The sequence below is a fragment of the Elephantulus edwardii genome, unplaced genomic scaffold, assembly GCF_000299155.1.
Source record: "Elephantulus edwardii isolate Elephantulus edwardi_28Jun2011 unplaced genomic scaffold, EleEdw1.0 scaffold00216, whole genome shotgun sequence".
Lineage (NCBI taxonomy): Eukaryota > Metazoa > Chordata > Mammalia > Macroscelidea > Macroscelididae > Elephantulus > Elephantulus edwardii.
This window is the reverse complement of record NW_006399966.1, coordinates 1,514,776-1,531,541: the sequence shown is the minus strand read 5'-3', so window position 1 is coordinate 1,531,541 and position 16,766 is coordinate 1,514,776. Positions and strand designations below refer to the sequence as shown.

The 16,766-nt window shown below is 43.3% G+C and overlaps 2 protein-coding genes across 2 annotated transcripts in view; both read left to right on the top strand.

Moving 5' to 3' along the window:
* Positions 1-551: 551 nt before the first annotated feature.
* On the top strand, positions 552-1,049 carry LOC102856681 (40S ribosomal protein S10-like). The gene has a single exon (XM_006897804.1). The coding sequence runs from the start codon at positions 552-554 to the stop codon at positions 1,047-1,049; it is 498 nt and encodes a 165-aa protein (XP_006897866.1).
* Positions 1,050-2,629: 1,580 nt separating this feature from the next.
* Positions 2,630-16,766, top strand: part of ITGB3 (integrin, beta 3 (platelet glycoprotein IIIa, antigen CD61)) — a 40,291-nt gene continuing 26,154 nt past the window's right edge. The window contains exons 1-5 of the mRNA XM_006897803.1: positions 2,630-2,710; positions 11,098-11,293; positions 12,531-12,783; positions 14,164-14,326; positions 15,194-15,355. Of these exons, the coding sequence (XP_006897865.1) occupies positions 2,687-2,710; positions 11,098-11,293; positions 12,531-12,783; positions 14,164-14,326; positions 15,194-15,355 (798 nt within the window). The 5' untranslated portion in view covers positions 2,630-2,686. The remainder of the gene's footprint in view (positions 2,711-11,097; positions 11,294-12,530; positions 12,784-14,163; positions 14,327-15,193; positions 15,356-16,766) is intronic.

The window sequence follows — 16,766 nt, the reverse complement described above, 5'->3', positions numbered from 1 at the left end:
GAGCCAATATTGGTAGGACTGAGAACTTTGTAACACTTTCATAAAGCCATAAAGGCTCAATCAAGGCCGAGTTGCCTTTGATCTCATGTTGAAAGCTCTCCTGACTATATTCTGCTACTAAGCTGAATTATAGCCTTTTGACTTCCTCAGTATGGTTCTGTGAGCTATCACATCAGATTTTGGACCCAGTAAATCAGTAAGATTGGTGTTGGGATGAGTAGAAAGAGGTGCGGGAACGTGCGGGGCGTGTCTGATCTTATGGGAATTGGTTTTGGGTTGTTGTTGTTGCTGGGGACAGTTCCCCTTTGTGAAGATGGTAAAAATCAGACATGGCTGTCTCCACATCGCTCTTGTTCTTTTTATAGAGTTGAAGAATGAAAATGAAATCTGTTGCTCTTGAGTTGGTTCCAACTCAGAATGATCCTATAGGACAGAGTAGAATTGTTCTATTGTACTTTGAAAGGACACCCTTTGTCTATTTGTCCAGGTGTAGGGAGGGAAGAGCTGAGTGACATTAACATCAAGAAAACAAAAGTCGATCTACTATCGCGATGTTGATGCCCAAGAAGAACCGGATTGCCATATATGAACTCCTTTTTAAGGAGGGGGTGATGGTGGCCAAGAAGGATGTCCACATGCCAAAGCACCCTGAACTGGCAGACAAAAATGTGCCCAACCTTCATGTCATGAAGGCCATGCAGAGTCTCAAGTCACAAGGTTATGTGAAGGAACAGTTTGCCTGGAGACATTTCTACTGGTACCTTACCAATGAGGGTATCCAATATCCACGTGATTACCTCCATCTGCCTCCTGAAATTGTTCCTGCCACCTTGCGCCACAGCCATCCTGAGACTGGCAGGCCACGACCGAAAGGTCTCGAAGGTGAACGACCTGCAAGATTGACTCGAGGGGAAACTGACAGAGACACATTCAGACGGAGCACAGTGCCTCCTGGTACTGACAAGAAAGCCAAGGCTGGGGCTGGGTCAGCAACTGAATTCCAGTTTAGAGGCGGATTTGGTCGTGGACGTGGTCAGCCACCTCAGTAAAGCTAGAGGGAATTGTTTTGTGTTGAATAAACATGTAGTCAGAAAAACTAAAAAAAAAAAAAAAAGAAAGAAAAAAACCCAAAAGTCTTCACCATTGGACCAATAGGCAACATCATGACGGATGGGGAAAATAATGAAGTTGTTAATGATTTAATTTTGCTTGGATCCATAGTAAACATTCATGACAACAGTAAAGAAATTAAAAGATGTGTTGCATTGATCAAGAAGGACATTTATAAAATGCTAAAGAATAAGAATATAATTCTAAAACATAAGGTGCACCTCATCCAAGCTATTGTTGTTAGGTGCTTCAGTCACTGGGTAAATCCATCTGGTTGAGGTTCTTCCTCTCTTTTGCTGTCCCTCCACCTTCCCACGCATGATATCCCTCTCCAGTGGCCTCTCTTAGTCATAGTATTTCCAATTGCTTTGAATGCATCTGAAAGCTGGACCATGAATAAGGGATGCAGAAGAAGAATCAATGCTTTTGAATTGTGGTGTTGGCAAAGAATGTTGAATATACCATGGACTGCTAAAAGCACAAACAAATCTGTCTTGGAAGAAGTACAACCTTTAAGGCAAGGATAGTAAAACCTGGTCTCACATACTTTGAGTATGTTGTTGAGGAGGAGTCAGTCATTGGAAAAAGACATAATGCTGGCAAAGGTAGAGTCAGAGAACGAGAGGACAAACCTCATTAAGATGGATTGACACAGTGACTGTATTAATGGACTTGAACGAGAGGCAGAAATTGTGAGGATGGTGTAAGATAGGGCAAGGTTCAGATTTGTTGTTTATAGGCTTGCTATGAGTCATAGTTGACTTGATGTCACCTAACAACAACAACAGAGTGAAAAGGATTGAGACATTTGGCTTGATGCTAAACTTTGGGGACATAGGCAAAACACTGAGATAATCAGGACTATTTATAAAAAAATAGATTTAGTGGTCACATCAGTTCAGGGCAATGGGACCACTTGACGAACTTAGCTAAGAAAACTGCCAGGCCAGCTGGGCTCTGGGAGGAATTAAAACTTAAACTAACTCCATAGTCTTCAAGTTGATTCCAACTCCTAGCAATCCTATAGGACACAGTGGATTAGTTTTCATGGCTAGAAATCTTTATGGAAAAATAGTGCCACACATTCCCTCCTCAGAGAGGCAGGTGGACACAAACTGAGCATCCTTATTCTCCTTTCTCTTGACCTATCTGGAGCTCTGAAGGAGTGGTCCAGAGGAAGTTGCACTGCTAATCCAAAGGCAGTACCTGTGTGTTGTTTCGAAAGTATCCGTGAGTTGTTCCAGGAGACAAATATCCTCTTGTGTGATTTACAGTCTCTTGAAACCAGAGAGAGGGTCAGCTATTGAGTTAGTTTTGATTTGATGGACGTGAGTTTGAATTTCAGTTAACTCCTGGTCTATCAGCTTGTGCTTGGTGTATGGCTATGGTCGGGGTGTGTTTATGTGGATCTGAGAGTTCAAATGGGGGGCATTTGGTCAACTTGAGAAGAATGGGGCAAGCCATTGACTTCTTTTGAGCTGAATCAGGTGCTAACACCTTTGTGTCTGTTGCAGGGCCAAACATCTGCACTACTCGAGGCGTGAGCTCCTGCCAGCAGTGTCTAGCTGTGAGTCCCATGTGTGCCTGGTGCTCAGATGAGGTAAGGACAGTGCCTGACCTTGCATTTTCCCTACATTCAGCTGCTTTTATGCAAGAATAGACCCATGGAAATATCTTATTACTCTTAAGTGTACAAACACCTTGTTCTTTCTGAGCAAAACCAGAGTGAAGCCTTCCTCTTATGGGCGATAAAGCAAGCTGCCCTAGGTTTTGCTGAGAATGCCGTTCAGGGTCTATGAGGTAATCCCAGGCAAAGCCATTCAGTCGAGCCTCCTGGCCTCAGCCGTGGCTGCAGACTTACTATGCTTCACTTGTTTTTGTTGGAGTGGAATATTCCAGAAAAGCAGGGCCTCAACTCTCAAAAGGAGAGGCAGAAGGGTATGTAGACAGAGGAGGGATGCTAGCTTACAGACATCCCAGCACTTTAAAAAACAAATAAAAGAGGGACTTTCCACTTGTGTAAGAGTGTTTAGTTCGAGAAACTCTTCTCTGTTAGATCTCTGATGATTGGCTTCCACAGCTTTATTTTTTCCTTCTTCCTTCTCTCTCAGAGGAATCAATGAGGGAAGGAGCTGGGCCTCTCTGGTATGGATGCAAAGTGATTAGTCCCAGGTTACAGCAAATGGTAAAACACCTAGGTGTTAACCAAAAGGTTGGAGTTTTGAATCTGTGCAGAGGCCTCATGTTCGACTTTAGACAAAGCAGTCATTGAAAAACCTTGTGGAGCACAGCTGTACACACATAGTTATCCTCGTAGCTGTACACACACAGTTGTACCCTGACACACACAGTGTCACCATGAGTTGGGGCTGCCCTGATGGCAGCTGGTTGAGAGGGTGACAGGAAAGGGTTAGCTGTGTCTAGGCAGAAGCTTTGTTGTGTCTGGGCCTTAGGGGATGAGTGTGTCTGAGGGAACAGCTATGTTTGTGGCTGGGGTGGGAATCTGGAGCTGGCAAGAGCTAGTGGGTGAATGTGGCTGGAGACATTCCCAGAGATTACAGAGTCTGTGGCTGAGTCACTGGCTGGATGCCCGGCAGGTGGCGGCTACCTGAGCTCCTGGCCGGGCTGCCTCCCAGCTACCTGAAGCACCTTCTTCGTCATGGCGCGGGGTCTCGGCTTTTCTCTGCAGTTATCATGACCACTCCTACCTGGCCCCTCATTCTGTCTGCCACTCTTCCTTACCCACTGTGTTTCCTAAAAAGGCAAGTCTCCTTGGCAGGCTGAGGGTTGGAGGGCTGGGTGGGGAGGGACGTGGGAGCTGGGAGGCTGTGTTTGTCCCTCCTCAGGGAGACTGCCAGAATAGCAGATACCAGCCCCGCTCTCTGCTTTGGCCTCCGCACTTAGCTGCACAGGAACTGCTCCCAGAGGCAGCTGCCCAACATCTGGGCCACATTGACTTCATTTAGCAAATGAAACATTCCCTGGGCCTGGGGGTAGGGAGAGAGGGGGGAGACCGGGCCTTCCCTCCTGGCCTGGTTCTCCCCTCTGGGCTGAGCTGGGTTGCTCTGCATGATGTGGCCCCCTCCTCCCATCTCATTTGCCTTGTCTTCTTTCTCTTGGATGACATTATGATATTATTACATTTTCATTACAAGAAAGTTGCTGCTGTGCAACTGAATGCTGAGGAGAAGGAGGGAGGACTGGATGGGAAAGATGCTTCCTTTGGATCGGAGGACCTGGGGTTGGCTGGAGCAAAGGCATGTGGGAGGAGAAACCCTCGTAACATTCAGTGTGTGCCCTCCCTTCCTCCCCCTCTTTTCAATCCAGAGCAAGAGACAAGTGCGGGCAATTGAGTCCAGGAGTCTGAGGGCCAGGGAGTCGGGGAGAAAAGATCTTAGATGGTTTGGCTTCTTCTCCTCTCGCTCCCATTTTTCACCCTTGTTGAGAAGCCCTTAGCCGTATAACCAGGGTGGTTTTTGTTTTTTTTTAACACCAGTGTAGGCTCTTTATGGATGACTCTTGCCTATAGGCAAATTAGGTAGGAACGAAAAATGAGAGTTAGATCAGGTAAGGAATGGGATTGAGATCAAAGAGCTATTGGATGTAGATAAAAGTTAAGTAGAAAACCCAATGAGCTATTCAAGGGGTGTGACAACAACTAAGAGAGAGAAGGGGAGAGTGGGGAGGGTGTGAGGAGAAATGTGTCAACCAGGGAGGAATTGGAGTGGGAATCCTGGGATACTGGATTTTTTTTTCCTGAGGGGAGCAGGGTTTTCTGGGACAAGCTAGGTTTAGCTGTTGAAAGTACAAGTATTGACCTACAAAACAAAAGGTGAATGCTTGGACCATTTTGTATGAGATTTGTTGCACCATCGATTCTGGGGCCTATCTAGCTCCCCCTCATGCTCCTGCTTCCGCTGCCTTTCTGGACTGTTTGAGGCAGAGCTGGCAGTGCCTTGGAAAACAGCTGGTTGGGCTTAGCTCTCCCTTGGTCACTCGAGGATGGCTGCTCTGGGTGTGTATAGAGATTGCTTGGCTGGGCTATAGGAAAACATAGCCAATGGGGATGAAAATGGAGTTTTGGGCTCATCTGTGTAGGGTGTGTTCTTGGAGAGCTGGATTGGGGTGGGGTGGTGGTGTGCTATGGCTAGGCTGTGTGTATCTAACGAAGAGGTCTGCTTCACGTAGAGATTAAACTTGTGGTCTTGGCCTCAGGGGCTGAACTGGTAGGGGAACTCTGACATGATTGTTCATAATAAAGGTTCCCAGGATGCAGCCTGGACCTGCTGCATCAGAATGGGTTCTTCTGATGGCAAGTTTGGCAGGGGATGCTGTCGGGTCAAGGTAGGTGGAAATGGAGTGAGATTGCCAAATAAAATATACACTTTGTTAACCTTATATTGTTGTTGTTAGGTGCCGTCAAGTTGTAGACAACTCATAATGGCCCTATGACCGAAAAGCCTGAGCACTGTTCATAGGGTTTCCGGAGGCAAGCCATTTTGGAAGTGGATGCAACTCCTGCTTCCAGGCTTTTTTAATTGAGAAGCTCCAGCAAATACTGCCCCATGGGCAACTGTTATCACATTTGACACATCAGTGTCCCAGTGTTCAGCATCACAGCAACCACAAGTTACCTCTGAACAGCAATGCACAGACCAGTGCTTTACCATCTAGAAGAATGTGTGACAGAAAAACAATTTGAACCTGCTGAGGGCCCTTTGGGACTTTAAGCTCCCTCCTGCCTTAAAGCCCAGGCCAAGCCTGGAGGGCCTCTCTCCTGGGGGGAAGAGTAGTCCTGCACGTAAAAAAAAAAAATTAAAAAAAAGAAATATTTTAAAAATGTATGTATCCTAAATATTTTCTAAATTTGTCAGCCTTCAGGTGAAGATGTATAGCATTGGGAAAATTGGCTGTCAGGGACCTCTCCAAAGACCCGAAGTGTGATGATGCCAGTTTAAAGTGCACGTGATTCAAGCCACAGCCTTTGAAATCTTCTGCTCTGCATCTGGAGAGCTTGACAATGAATAAGAATGACAGGAGAGAATTTGATGCATTTGAGTTGGACTATGGGAAAGGAGTGGTGGATATTGTAGGGACGGTCCAAAGAACAAACAGTTGTGTCTTGGAGAAAGTGCAAGTAGAGTGCTCCTTGGAGGCAAAGACGGTGAAGCTTCAGCTCACATATTTTGGACATGTTGTTAGGAGAGGCTATTCCTTGGAGGGGGACGTCATGCTTGGAAAGGTAGAAGGTCAACAAAGGAGGCAAGAGCCTTAATGAGATGGATTGATATGGTGTTTACAGCAATAGACTCAACTGTGTTGAGGATAATAAGGTTGGTGTGGTGCAAAATAAGAGTTCAGATCTGTTGTTTATAGGGTTCTTACGAGTCATACTTGACTTGATAGCACTTAACAGCAACATAACAAGGCGGAGGGAAATAGTAAGAATACTTCTATAGACCTGAATGTACACTAGGAGGTCGAGCAATTCATACTCAGCCCAACACCCAGAAATGGAAGAGGAAGAATGAGCTTGGGGCCAAAAAAGTGGAGGAAGACTCTAATTGGACTAATTTAGTTTTTTTTCTGCTTGGGAAAGGGACAGGGTCAGACTTGATATTCCATTTTTACCACCAAGATTGTTTAAAAATTTTTTCCTATTGCTTATTCTTTTTTTTTCTATAATTATATTTTATTAATTTTCATAAACATTTACAGAGATTTTGGGTTTCCATTCATTCATTGTTGCACTATTCTCTCTACCCTCCTCCCAGTTTGTTCTTGTCCAAATGCCACAGTGCTTGTCAAAGCCAGTTCTGATTAATCTTCTTTGTCAGTGTGTCCTTTGCCATTCCCTATCACTCCTCCCTGAGAGAGACTTCACCCTGAGTCATAAGGAAAAGGGGATGGTGTATTCTCTTAGCTACTTCCTGCTGAAAAGGGACGCTGTGGGTTTCAGGGTGAAGATCTTCTCTCACTACTCTAAAGGGCCCCTTTGGCAGTAGGAAACACATAGACTATTATGGAGATTGATTTTGGAATTTAGATGCACTCTTATTGATTGTGCTTCTATTGCTTATTCTTGATACTTTAAAAAAAATCTGGCAGATACATGTTAATCTTGAGGGTGTTCCTAGGCAATATTCTCCAAGATGTTGTTAAAAAATTTATTAGCTGTGCTTCCTATCCTCCCAATAAATGATGAGGTATAAATAGCATTAACTTTAAATCTAAAATGTGTTTTCTTCTCCTTTCCTCCCTTTTTATGTTCCTCCCACATTTCAAGTGATTAGAACAAAGGCCCATCATGGAGATGACAGTGCTAATTTATTTGATTTGGAAGTGCTTTGATAGTGTTCTGAGAAAAAAAAACACCAAAAACCAAAAACACCAAACACAAACAACAATGAAGAAGAAGAAAAAAACCCAAGCCAAACCAGACAAGATTGACTCTTGTGGGGAGCTCTGGTGGCCTAGTGGCAAGAAGCTGCACTGCAATCCCAGAGGAACACGGTTCGAATCCACCAGATACTCTGCCGGAGAAGGAGGCGCAATATCCTCCTGTACCAGTCAGATCTGATTTGACGGTACACGCGCACAAAATTAAAAAAAAAAAAAAAGATTGACTCTTGTCTTCTTAGAATTTAAAACTCATTTTATTGAGTTGAAACTGACTCATATGTGACACTCCAGCGGGTTTTCAGGAAGTCAGAAATGGCATGGGAGGAGACTGCCCATCTTTCTCCCAATGAGTGGCTGATGGATTTGAACTGACAGAGGTGCAGCCTTTGAGTTATCAGCTCACCTCTCTACAGATTATTGTGCCACCAGGAGAGGAGTATACAACTGATAGGTTTGACTGTAAGTTGATTATCATGGTATCCTATGAACAACAGAATGAAACCATGCTCCATGCTGTGTGATTCTTTCAACCTCTGCCATGGTCAAGCCTACTGTTCCAGTCACTGTGTCAATCTGTCTCCTTGATGCAGTAATTGTTAAGCTGAGTTGGAACCAACCCATAGCTGACTCACCAGCTTGTTTTCAGAGGTGGTAAAATGCATGGGAGGATACTGTCTACCATTTTTCTCTTGGAGCAGCTGGTGGGTTTGAACTGCATGTCTTTGGATTGGTAGTGCAGCTCCTTACCAGGAGGCCACCAGAGTTTGTAATTATAATAGCAGGAACCCTGGCGGTACAGTGGTTAAACACTACCTTCGCTGCTAACTGAAAGCTTGGCAGTTTAAACTCACTTATTACTTCCATAGCAAAAAGACCTTGTGGTGTGGTCTGCTTCTGGGAGGATTGACATATGATACTCAATGACAAGACAGAAGAATCACCTGATATTTACATTTATTTGTTTATCCCTTATCAAAAAAGATTTGAGTATATTTTACTTATGTTACTGTCTGTATATTTTGAAAGCATTTCCCCACTCAGTCTTATTTTATCCTCTGACTAATCCCATGAGGTAGGTAGGAGAATGACTTTAATTCATGCTGTACTTTTCCAGTTTTCAGAATGGGAGTCATGGAGGGGGGTAGTAATAGTATGCATCACTCTTCCAGCCAGGCGAGGTAGCCCAGCAGGCTCACACAGCACAGGGGCTGGGACCTTCTGCTTGGTGCTCAGGTTCTTTGGTTATTGCCATCCTTGTGCAACGTACTGTTTTATTGAGAGCTGGATCCTCAATGTTTCTTCCCTTACAGTGTTTTCTCTGAATAAACTACGGACATTGCTTCTATCATTCTGGGATCCTAAGCAACAGAATATTGTTCCAGTGTATTGAGGTCACTACCTTGGTATCCTTCTGGGGACAGGAGGCTCTCGAGGAGAGCTTGGCTGACAAGCGGTCCTGGTATGCTTCTGACCTCTGATATCAGTGACCACAAGGGAGGGTGGAAGGCAGTTTTTGTTTCTTGGTGTTTATATTTCCAAGGAAATTCATAACAAACTCCAAGGACTGTCAGCAAGGCCTAGCACTTCAAACCCTCTTCTGATAAGGGCTATCATGTTAGAAAATGAGGGCCAAGAAATCTCCCTCAGAAACAATCTCTTCCTCCCCCGATGCAGCCTGGTGTACACAATGGCCTCACTGTTTCCATTCCGTTTCCTTGTCTCTTCCTTTACCCTGCTTTCTCTACAGCATTTGCTTGGTCTGATGTTTTAAGGAAAGTTTTCACCTTGGGGTTTTGTGAGTAGCTGAAATCAGAGAGAAGGTCGAGGAAGTTTGAAGATTCTCAGAGAAGACCTCCTGAGGGATAAGGGTTGAGAAGTGGGCAGGGACAGCATGAGCAATCTGGATACAGAAACCAGAAGTGCCTGTGAGTCTCTCTGCTTCTCTGTCTTCGGCCAGAGCTGGGCGTGGGGAAGGGCTTTCATCTCCCTCAGAGACCTGGAGGGTCTGTGATGTTCATGTTGGCATTTTAAACTGGAAGGCTAAATTCTATTGCTTTTCTCATTGTTCTGAAGCTGAAAGAAAGAAGAAAGCTGCTTGCTTCTAAGATGCCTTATCCCTTTTTGCTTAGTACCAAAGTGGTCCCCCTGCCACTGGTGTTATTCATACTTCCATCCCAGTGAGGAATCCTCCATGACTTTCACGACTAAATGAGAGGGAAAGAGACATTGAGCTCCAGGAGAGATTTTGGGCTACAGAATTGTGGGTTTTTGAGTATGGAGGGTTCCTGTGGTCTCTCTCCTGGGAAATAATACTACCAGGTCAGCTTGGGGAAAAGGCAGGGCATCATCCATTCTTCTTCATTCCTCCCCCATCCTCTTCTTGTGTCTTGGTTCCTACTTAGGAAGTTGCGTGCCATCCTTGCAGACCATCCTTGCCATACTCTCGCTTCTCTGCCTTGCCCTTCACTTGATACAGAACCTACCCTAATAACCAGCTTGTAGGTGGCAAAATACTGTCCAGTATATAGTGCTGGTAGATGAACCTCCTAGGTAGTGGTGGTGGTTGTTGTTGATTGCTGTCAAGTCAAACATAACACATAGCAACCTTATGAACGAAAGACCTGAAACCTTTCTATAACTATTGTTTCTCAAAGTTTGTAGAGTTTCCAGAGGCAAGTTATTTAGGTTGGAAGGCACTCAAAATGCACAGTGTCCACAACAATAGACTTGAGCATATCAATGGTCATGAAGATAGCCCAGGTCTGTTTTTACATGAAGATGCCACCAGTTGGAACTGACTCTATGGGAACTAACAACCACAAAAGGGGCAAAACCAGGGTTTAGTCTTGTCTATTCTATTCTTGGATTCTTACCTATTTTTTTCTTCTGCCTTCTGATATTTCCTTCTCTTCTCTTTGGGCTGGAGTCTGAGCCTGAGTGCTGGGAATAAAGTGTAAATAAGACATGCACAGCTGCTATCTCCATGGAGCTTACAGCCTAGCCCCTGACTATATAAAGACTGTATTGTGCACCATCATTTTATGTATATACTTCACTCCCATTATATAAATGCTTCATGAAACAATACTCACTTTCACTACTTTGATATTTTCTATTTGACTCTATTTGATTCTACTTAATTTTATTTATTAAAATGTTGGTGAGATTCACTAAATTGATTTTGGGGTTCGTAGATGGCTTGTATTTCACAGTTCTCGAGTCTAATAATGATCTTATTTCTGTTAGAAAATACTGTGAATGGATAGAAAATACATTGTCATCTCACTTCTTTATCTTACAAAGGAAGAAATAAAAATTCACAGAAATGGCTTTGACACTTTGATCAAGGAGTCAGTAGATCCTAGTTATCAATCCATGAAGAGGCGCTCATCTAGCCTTTCTGACGTCTCATTTTCTGTTTTTATTCAGTGGGCCTGAGGTGTATCTTGGGAAGGTCACACTGGTTCACTTATGCTGGTTGAGTTCCAAAGTGCTGGGTAAACTGTAGGCCAGTGGGAGGTGACAGGGACTGCAGGAGGCAGAGAGCCACCCGAGTTTTGACTGGCTTGGGCTTCTTTCTTACAGTCCTTGCCTCCAGGCACACCTCGCTGTGACTTGAAGGAGAACTTGCTAAAGGACAACTGTGCCCCAGATGATATTGAGTTCCCAGTCAGTAAGGCCACAGTATTGGAGGCTAGACCCCTCAGTGACAAGGGCTCTGGAGACAGCTCCCAGGTTACTCAAGTCAGTCCCCAGAAGATTTCACTCTCACTACGACCAGGTAAGAATGAAGTTCATCTAAGGGAGAGATCTCATCTGGGTGGGCACAGGGTATGGGGCACAGGGTGTGTGCAGGAAGTTGTTTTGGAGAAATATCTCAGAAAAGAGATGGAAAGGGATAAAAAGTGAGGGTGGGAAATGTGTTTGGGAGAATGGAAGACAATGTAAGAGGTTGAAACTTGAAGTTAGAGAACTGAATTGGAATTTTAACCCTAGAATATATTAGTTATTTCTTCATGAATAAATGACTTAACCTTTCCGACACAGTTGTTATGTTATTGTTTGATGTCATTGAGTCAAGGACGACTCATAGCAACCCTATGAACAACAGATCTGAACCCTGCCCTGTCCTATGCCATCTTCACACGCACACACACACACACACACACACACACACACACACACACACACACACACACTCTTCCTGATACACTATATTCCATTGCAGCAATCACTTTGTCCATCTATCTGGTCAAGGGTCTTCCCCTCCTTCACCAACCCTCCACTGAGTAGCTACCCTGACATAGTTTTTATGTACCATAAAATTGGAACTGACCGATCGCTGACCCTCCAGCTGGTTTTCAGAGACAGTTAACTGCACAGGAGGAGATTGCCCATCCTTCTCCCACAGAGTGGTTGGTGCCCTCAGTCCAGGTGCCTTCAGGACTGCGGTGCAGCTTCTTGCCACTCAGCCACCAGAGCTCCTGTCATTGTAGCTACTCAAAAGATGTTCTTTCATTCCCCCTGTTTCTGCTTTTATCTACCTTATACTTTTGTATTGTGTGCCAAATTACATGTTGAATTAGAATGTAAAATGTAACTCCATTTGATGTTGAGGCAGACGCATAGAGCTAGAGGATCTGCAGACAGAGGCAGGATTAGGGTAAGAGACAAGTAGAGTACTTACTATATGCAAAATGTGTGTTGAGTACCTCAGGTTTGGAGAAAGGTAGTCCATCCTTGCCTTTTACAGAGTCTGAAGTGTAGTAATTGTAAAATATCTGTGACTCAAGATCATGGTTCCTGAGGGTGCCAAGGTTTAGAACAGGTGGGGATTTATAAAGAAGGAAAAATTTTAGCATGGAAAAGAAGGCAAGAATTGGATTGGTCAAGAGATTGAAAAAGGAATAGAATTTTCACAGAGAGAGGACAGGGGACCAAGCAGTTATTTAGTCCCACTGTGCCCACATCCACTTACTAAGTCTCAGGAGAAAAATTAACATCCTATTGTCTTTTAGATGATTCGAAGAGTTTCTCCGTCCAAGTGAGGCAGGTGGAAGATTACCCTGTGGACATTTATTATCTGATGGACCTGTCTTACTCTATGAAGGATGATCTAGAGAAGATCCATAATCTGGGTACCAAGCTGGCCTCCCAGATGCGCAAGCTCACCAGTAACCTGCGTATTGGTTTTGGGGCCTTTGTGGACAAGCCTGTGTCACCATATATGTATATCTCTCCACCAGAGGCCCTCAAAAATCCATGCTATGAGTAAGTCTCTCTCCAGGAGCCTGGGCAGCATCCTTCTCCATAGTCCCAGGCAAGACCAAGTTCTAGTTCCTATTTCTAGTTTTTCAGCAACTTTGTTGGCCATCTGTTGACCAAACCATATCTCCTCTCTGATCTTCTTGATAAGTGAGCTTATCCATTGATGTGGAGTGTTGTTAGAGTGTAGTTAGAGACCTGGTAAGAGAAATCCATTGACTTCTTGGTCAGAAATAAGAATGAAAGAGTATAAGAGAAATGAGGTAAGAAGTAGAGCAAACTTTATGGATAAGTTCCTTGAAGAATTACGATTTCAAAAAGATTGATTCTATTGTTGTTGTCATTTTCCTCTTTATTAAAGGCTAGAAAAAGAAAAAGAGTTTAAACAACACTGAATCTTTTAATAGTCTGTAAATTGATTGTGTTTCTGTTGACCTTTTTGACTTATAACTGAATGGCTTTGTTTAAGTAGTTGGTAGGGACCACACAAATCTTTGCATTTCAATATTTTAAAATGATAGTTATTGAGCCTACCAAGGTGAGAATTGACTCTTTATTATAAAAGTTATATACTGCTGCTTTGAACCTTCCGTCTGAGTTGTATTATTGACTAGTGAACAAACCCATAGGCTGGGACAGAAATTTCCCTGTTGGCCTGACTTTTCATATTATTGATAGTTTAAGAAGATTAACTTACTGATGAATTTTTGTTTTATTGTTGTGTTAGCTCTCTACCTTACTAAGGTAGAGAACTCTGGTAGCCTAGTGGTAAAAATCTTCACTGCAATCCCAAAGGCATGTGATTTGAATCCAACAGCTAGTTCATGGGAGAAGGAAGGGCAGTTTCCTCCTGTGTGATTAATTGCCTCTGAAAACCTGCTGAAGAGTCAGCTATTGGTTGGTACCAACTCAACAGCACACAACAACAACAACAAAAACAACAATAATATTACTGGAGAAAAATGTTAAGTATAAGATGATAGCAATAATAATTAGAGCTTTTTTTCTAAGAGCTTTATATCTAAGAGCTTTATATGTATTTATTCCTTCAAGTCTCAAAACAGATATAAGATATAAATATTATCATTGTCCTTCTTTATAAAAGATTAGGGAGCAAGCCTAAATTTCCATGACTAATAAATGGTGCAGTTGGGATTGAAATCTAAGGAGTCTGTTTCTATAGCCCATTCTCTTATCCCCAACTAGTTGGAGGTGATTTGGTATGATACCTCAGTTAATTTGAAATTTGGAGTCTACACTGTTTGGATTATGTGTATAGAACTGGCCTGGGAACACTACTATCTGTATTTGTTCCCTCTCCTTGCTCTCTATTCCCTGTTTCACCTTTTCCATCAAAATGTGCTCAAATCACCTATTTTCCCCCAGAATCAAGACCACCTGCTTGCCTATGTTTGGCTACAAACATGTTTTGACGCTAACTGACCAGGTGACCCGCTTCAATGAGGAGGTGCAGAAGCAGAACGTGTCACGAAATCGAGATGCCCCAGAGGGTGGCTTTGATGCCATCATGCAGGCTACAGTCTGTGATGTGAGTGTGGTGAGCTTGGTATATCAGATACGGTTGGCATGGGTGAAGAGGAAGGAGGAAACGGCTCAGCCCTGGGGATTTCTGGTGCAAAGTGGCTAGGAATGAGCAATAATCTCTCTCCTCTTATCTACCTCTTGGTCAGAGATGACATTCCATGAATATCACTGCTTTTCTGGGAGAGCTTTTTCTTAGCTTCTCTGTTGTTGTTATTAAGTGCTGTTGCGTGACTATGACTCATCTAGACCCTATAGATAACATATCTGCACCTTGCCCTGCCCTGTGCCATCTTCATCATCTTTGATATTTTGAGTCTATTGTTATACTTACTGTTTCAATACCTCTTGTTGAGAGTTTTCTTCTCTTTCACTGACACTTCACTTTTGTAAGCATGATATCTTTTTTCAAGGACTGGCTTGTCCTAACAACATGCTCAAAATCTGTGAGATGAAGTTTAATAATCATTGCCTTGAAGGAAATAGCTTTTCTAGATGTATTTACAAGTCAAACCTGGGTCAACTTCATTGAAGCAAAGTTGGCAAATGTTGAAATAGGCTTCTTTAGGCCTAGCCCACTTTTTGAGTGCAGGTGGGCTTCAAGATAGTCAATGTGACTATTACTGGAAGATTTATTTGTAGATTTGACAATAGTGCTGCTCAGCTATTTGAACTAATCAGCTATCAGTCTGGTTTCCCAGTGATAACAGAAACCCTTGAGTTGGAGGGCACCAACTTAGGTTGCAAAGGCTGAGGCCCTTCTCTAAGAAGACTTGTCTAGCCCTTCAGAAAGAAAAGCCTTAAGGCTTTGTGTTTTATCATGACATGACTAAAGTTACTTTACCTCTTTTTCTTTCTTTTTTTTTTATACCAGGACAAGATTGGCTGGAGAAATGATGCATCTCATTTGCTAGTGTTTACTACTGATGCCAAAACTCATATAGCATTGGATGGAAGACTGGCAGGAATTGTCCAGCCCAATGATGGGCAGTGCCACATTGGCGCTGACAACCATTACTCTGCCTCCACTACCATGGTGAGATTTCTGGCACTGTCTGTGGTCCTATTCTCAATACCTTAACTCAAGCATTGCTATTGTATGAATATGAAAATGGCAGCCCTACCCAGTGGATAGGCATAGGACTTGGTTTCAGTTTCCTGTCCCCTACTGGACACCTTTATCCAGGGAATAGCCTCCAGAAACATTAGCAGTGGTTCTGTCTGTGGTCAGTGCCATCACCACCTCCACTGCCAGCACCAGCCACAGTATCATGGTGTGCAGAAAGAACCCAAAGGACTCTCACAGGTTCAGTTGGGAAGAAACTATTCATCTCCACTCTCTCTTGTTTATCCCCTTCTGGAACACCGTGTTAACTTGTGATTGTTGGAAAAAGGGGCAGATCATTGAAAGCATGGAGAGTAGGTCTTATAAGGAAAGATGGCTTAGCGGTTAGAATCTACACTTCAATCCCAAAGGCACACTTAACTCAGCTGGGTGCCCTGCTGGGCAGCCTGGCAGTCTCCTTCCATGTACTTAACTGCCTCTGAAAACCCACTGGTGGGTCAGCTCTGCCTCAACAGCAAACAACAACAACAAGGGAATAAAAGTAATTTAGTTTGATACTAAGAAGACCCAAGTAACGAGAGGAAGTAGGTAATACCTGAACACTAGTCACCACTCTTAAAGGAATCACAGTAGAAGTCCTGGACAGCATGGAAGAAACATGTGGAGCAAAATTCAAAATTACAAAAATGATGAGGCTTACTGGCCTGATAGATACTGTTGGAAACTCGAAGACGTAGTCACTCTTTGAGTCTGGAACTAAATTTATTCCCATGGCTCAACTTAAGAATAAACAGTAGTTAGGTCTATAAGATAAATGGTAACGCCAGGGAGCTATACCACTCCCTCCTCAGAGTAGTGAACTATACAAGGTCAAAAAGGGTAGCATTTGCCCAGGGATAAATCTGAGAAGGCAGAAGGCAGAGGATAGAGGGATTTATAGAAATGAGAATCACAGAACAGAAGCAGGAAGAGTGCTGTTACAATGTAGGGATTGTAATTAATGTTGTAAAATTGAATTTATGAATTGTTGAGTGTAAAATAAATTTTCTTTGTAAACTATCACTCCAATCACAATTTTAAAATAGAAGGTGAATACCAGTAGATGATCTAGTTGATGCATGAGAAAACATCTTACAAATTATTTTCCATGGTCCTAACAAGTTAAAGAAGAGGACCAGTCCCACTGCTCTTGAGTTGATTCTGATGCACGGTGACCCCACAGGACAGACAACTTTGCCGTAGAATTTCTGAGCTGTAAATCTTTATGGGAGCAGATTCCGATCTTCCTCCTATGGAAGAGCTGGTGGGTTTGAACCAGTGACCTTTGGGTTAACAGTCCAACATTTAACACACTATGCCTTTAGGGCTCCCAAATAAGAAG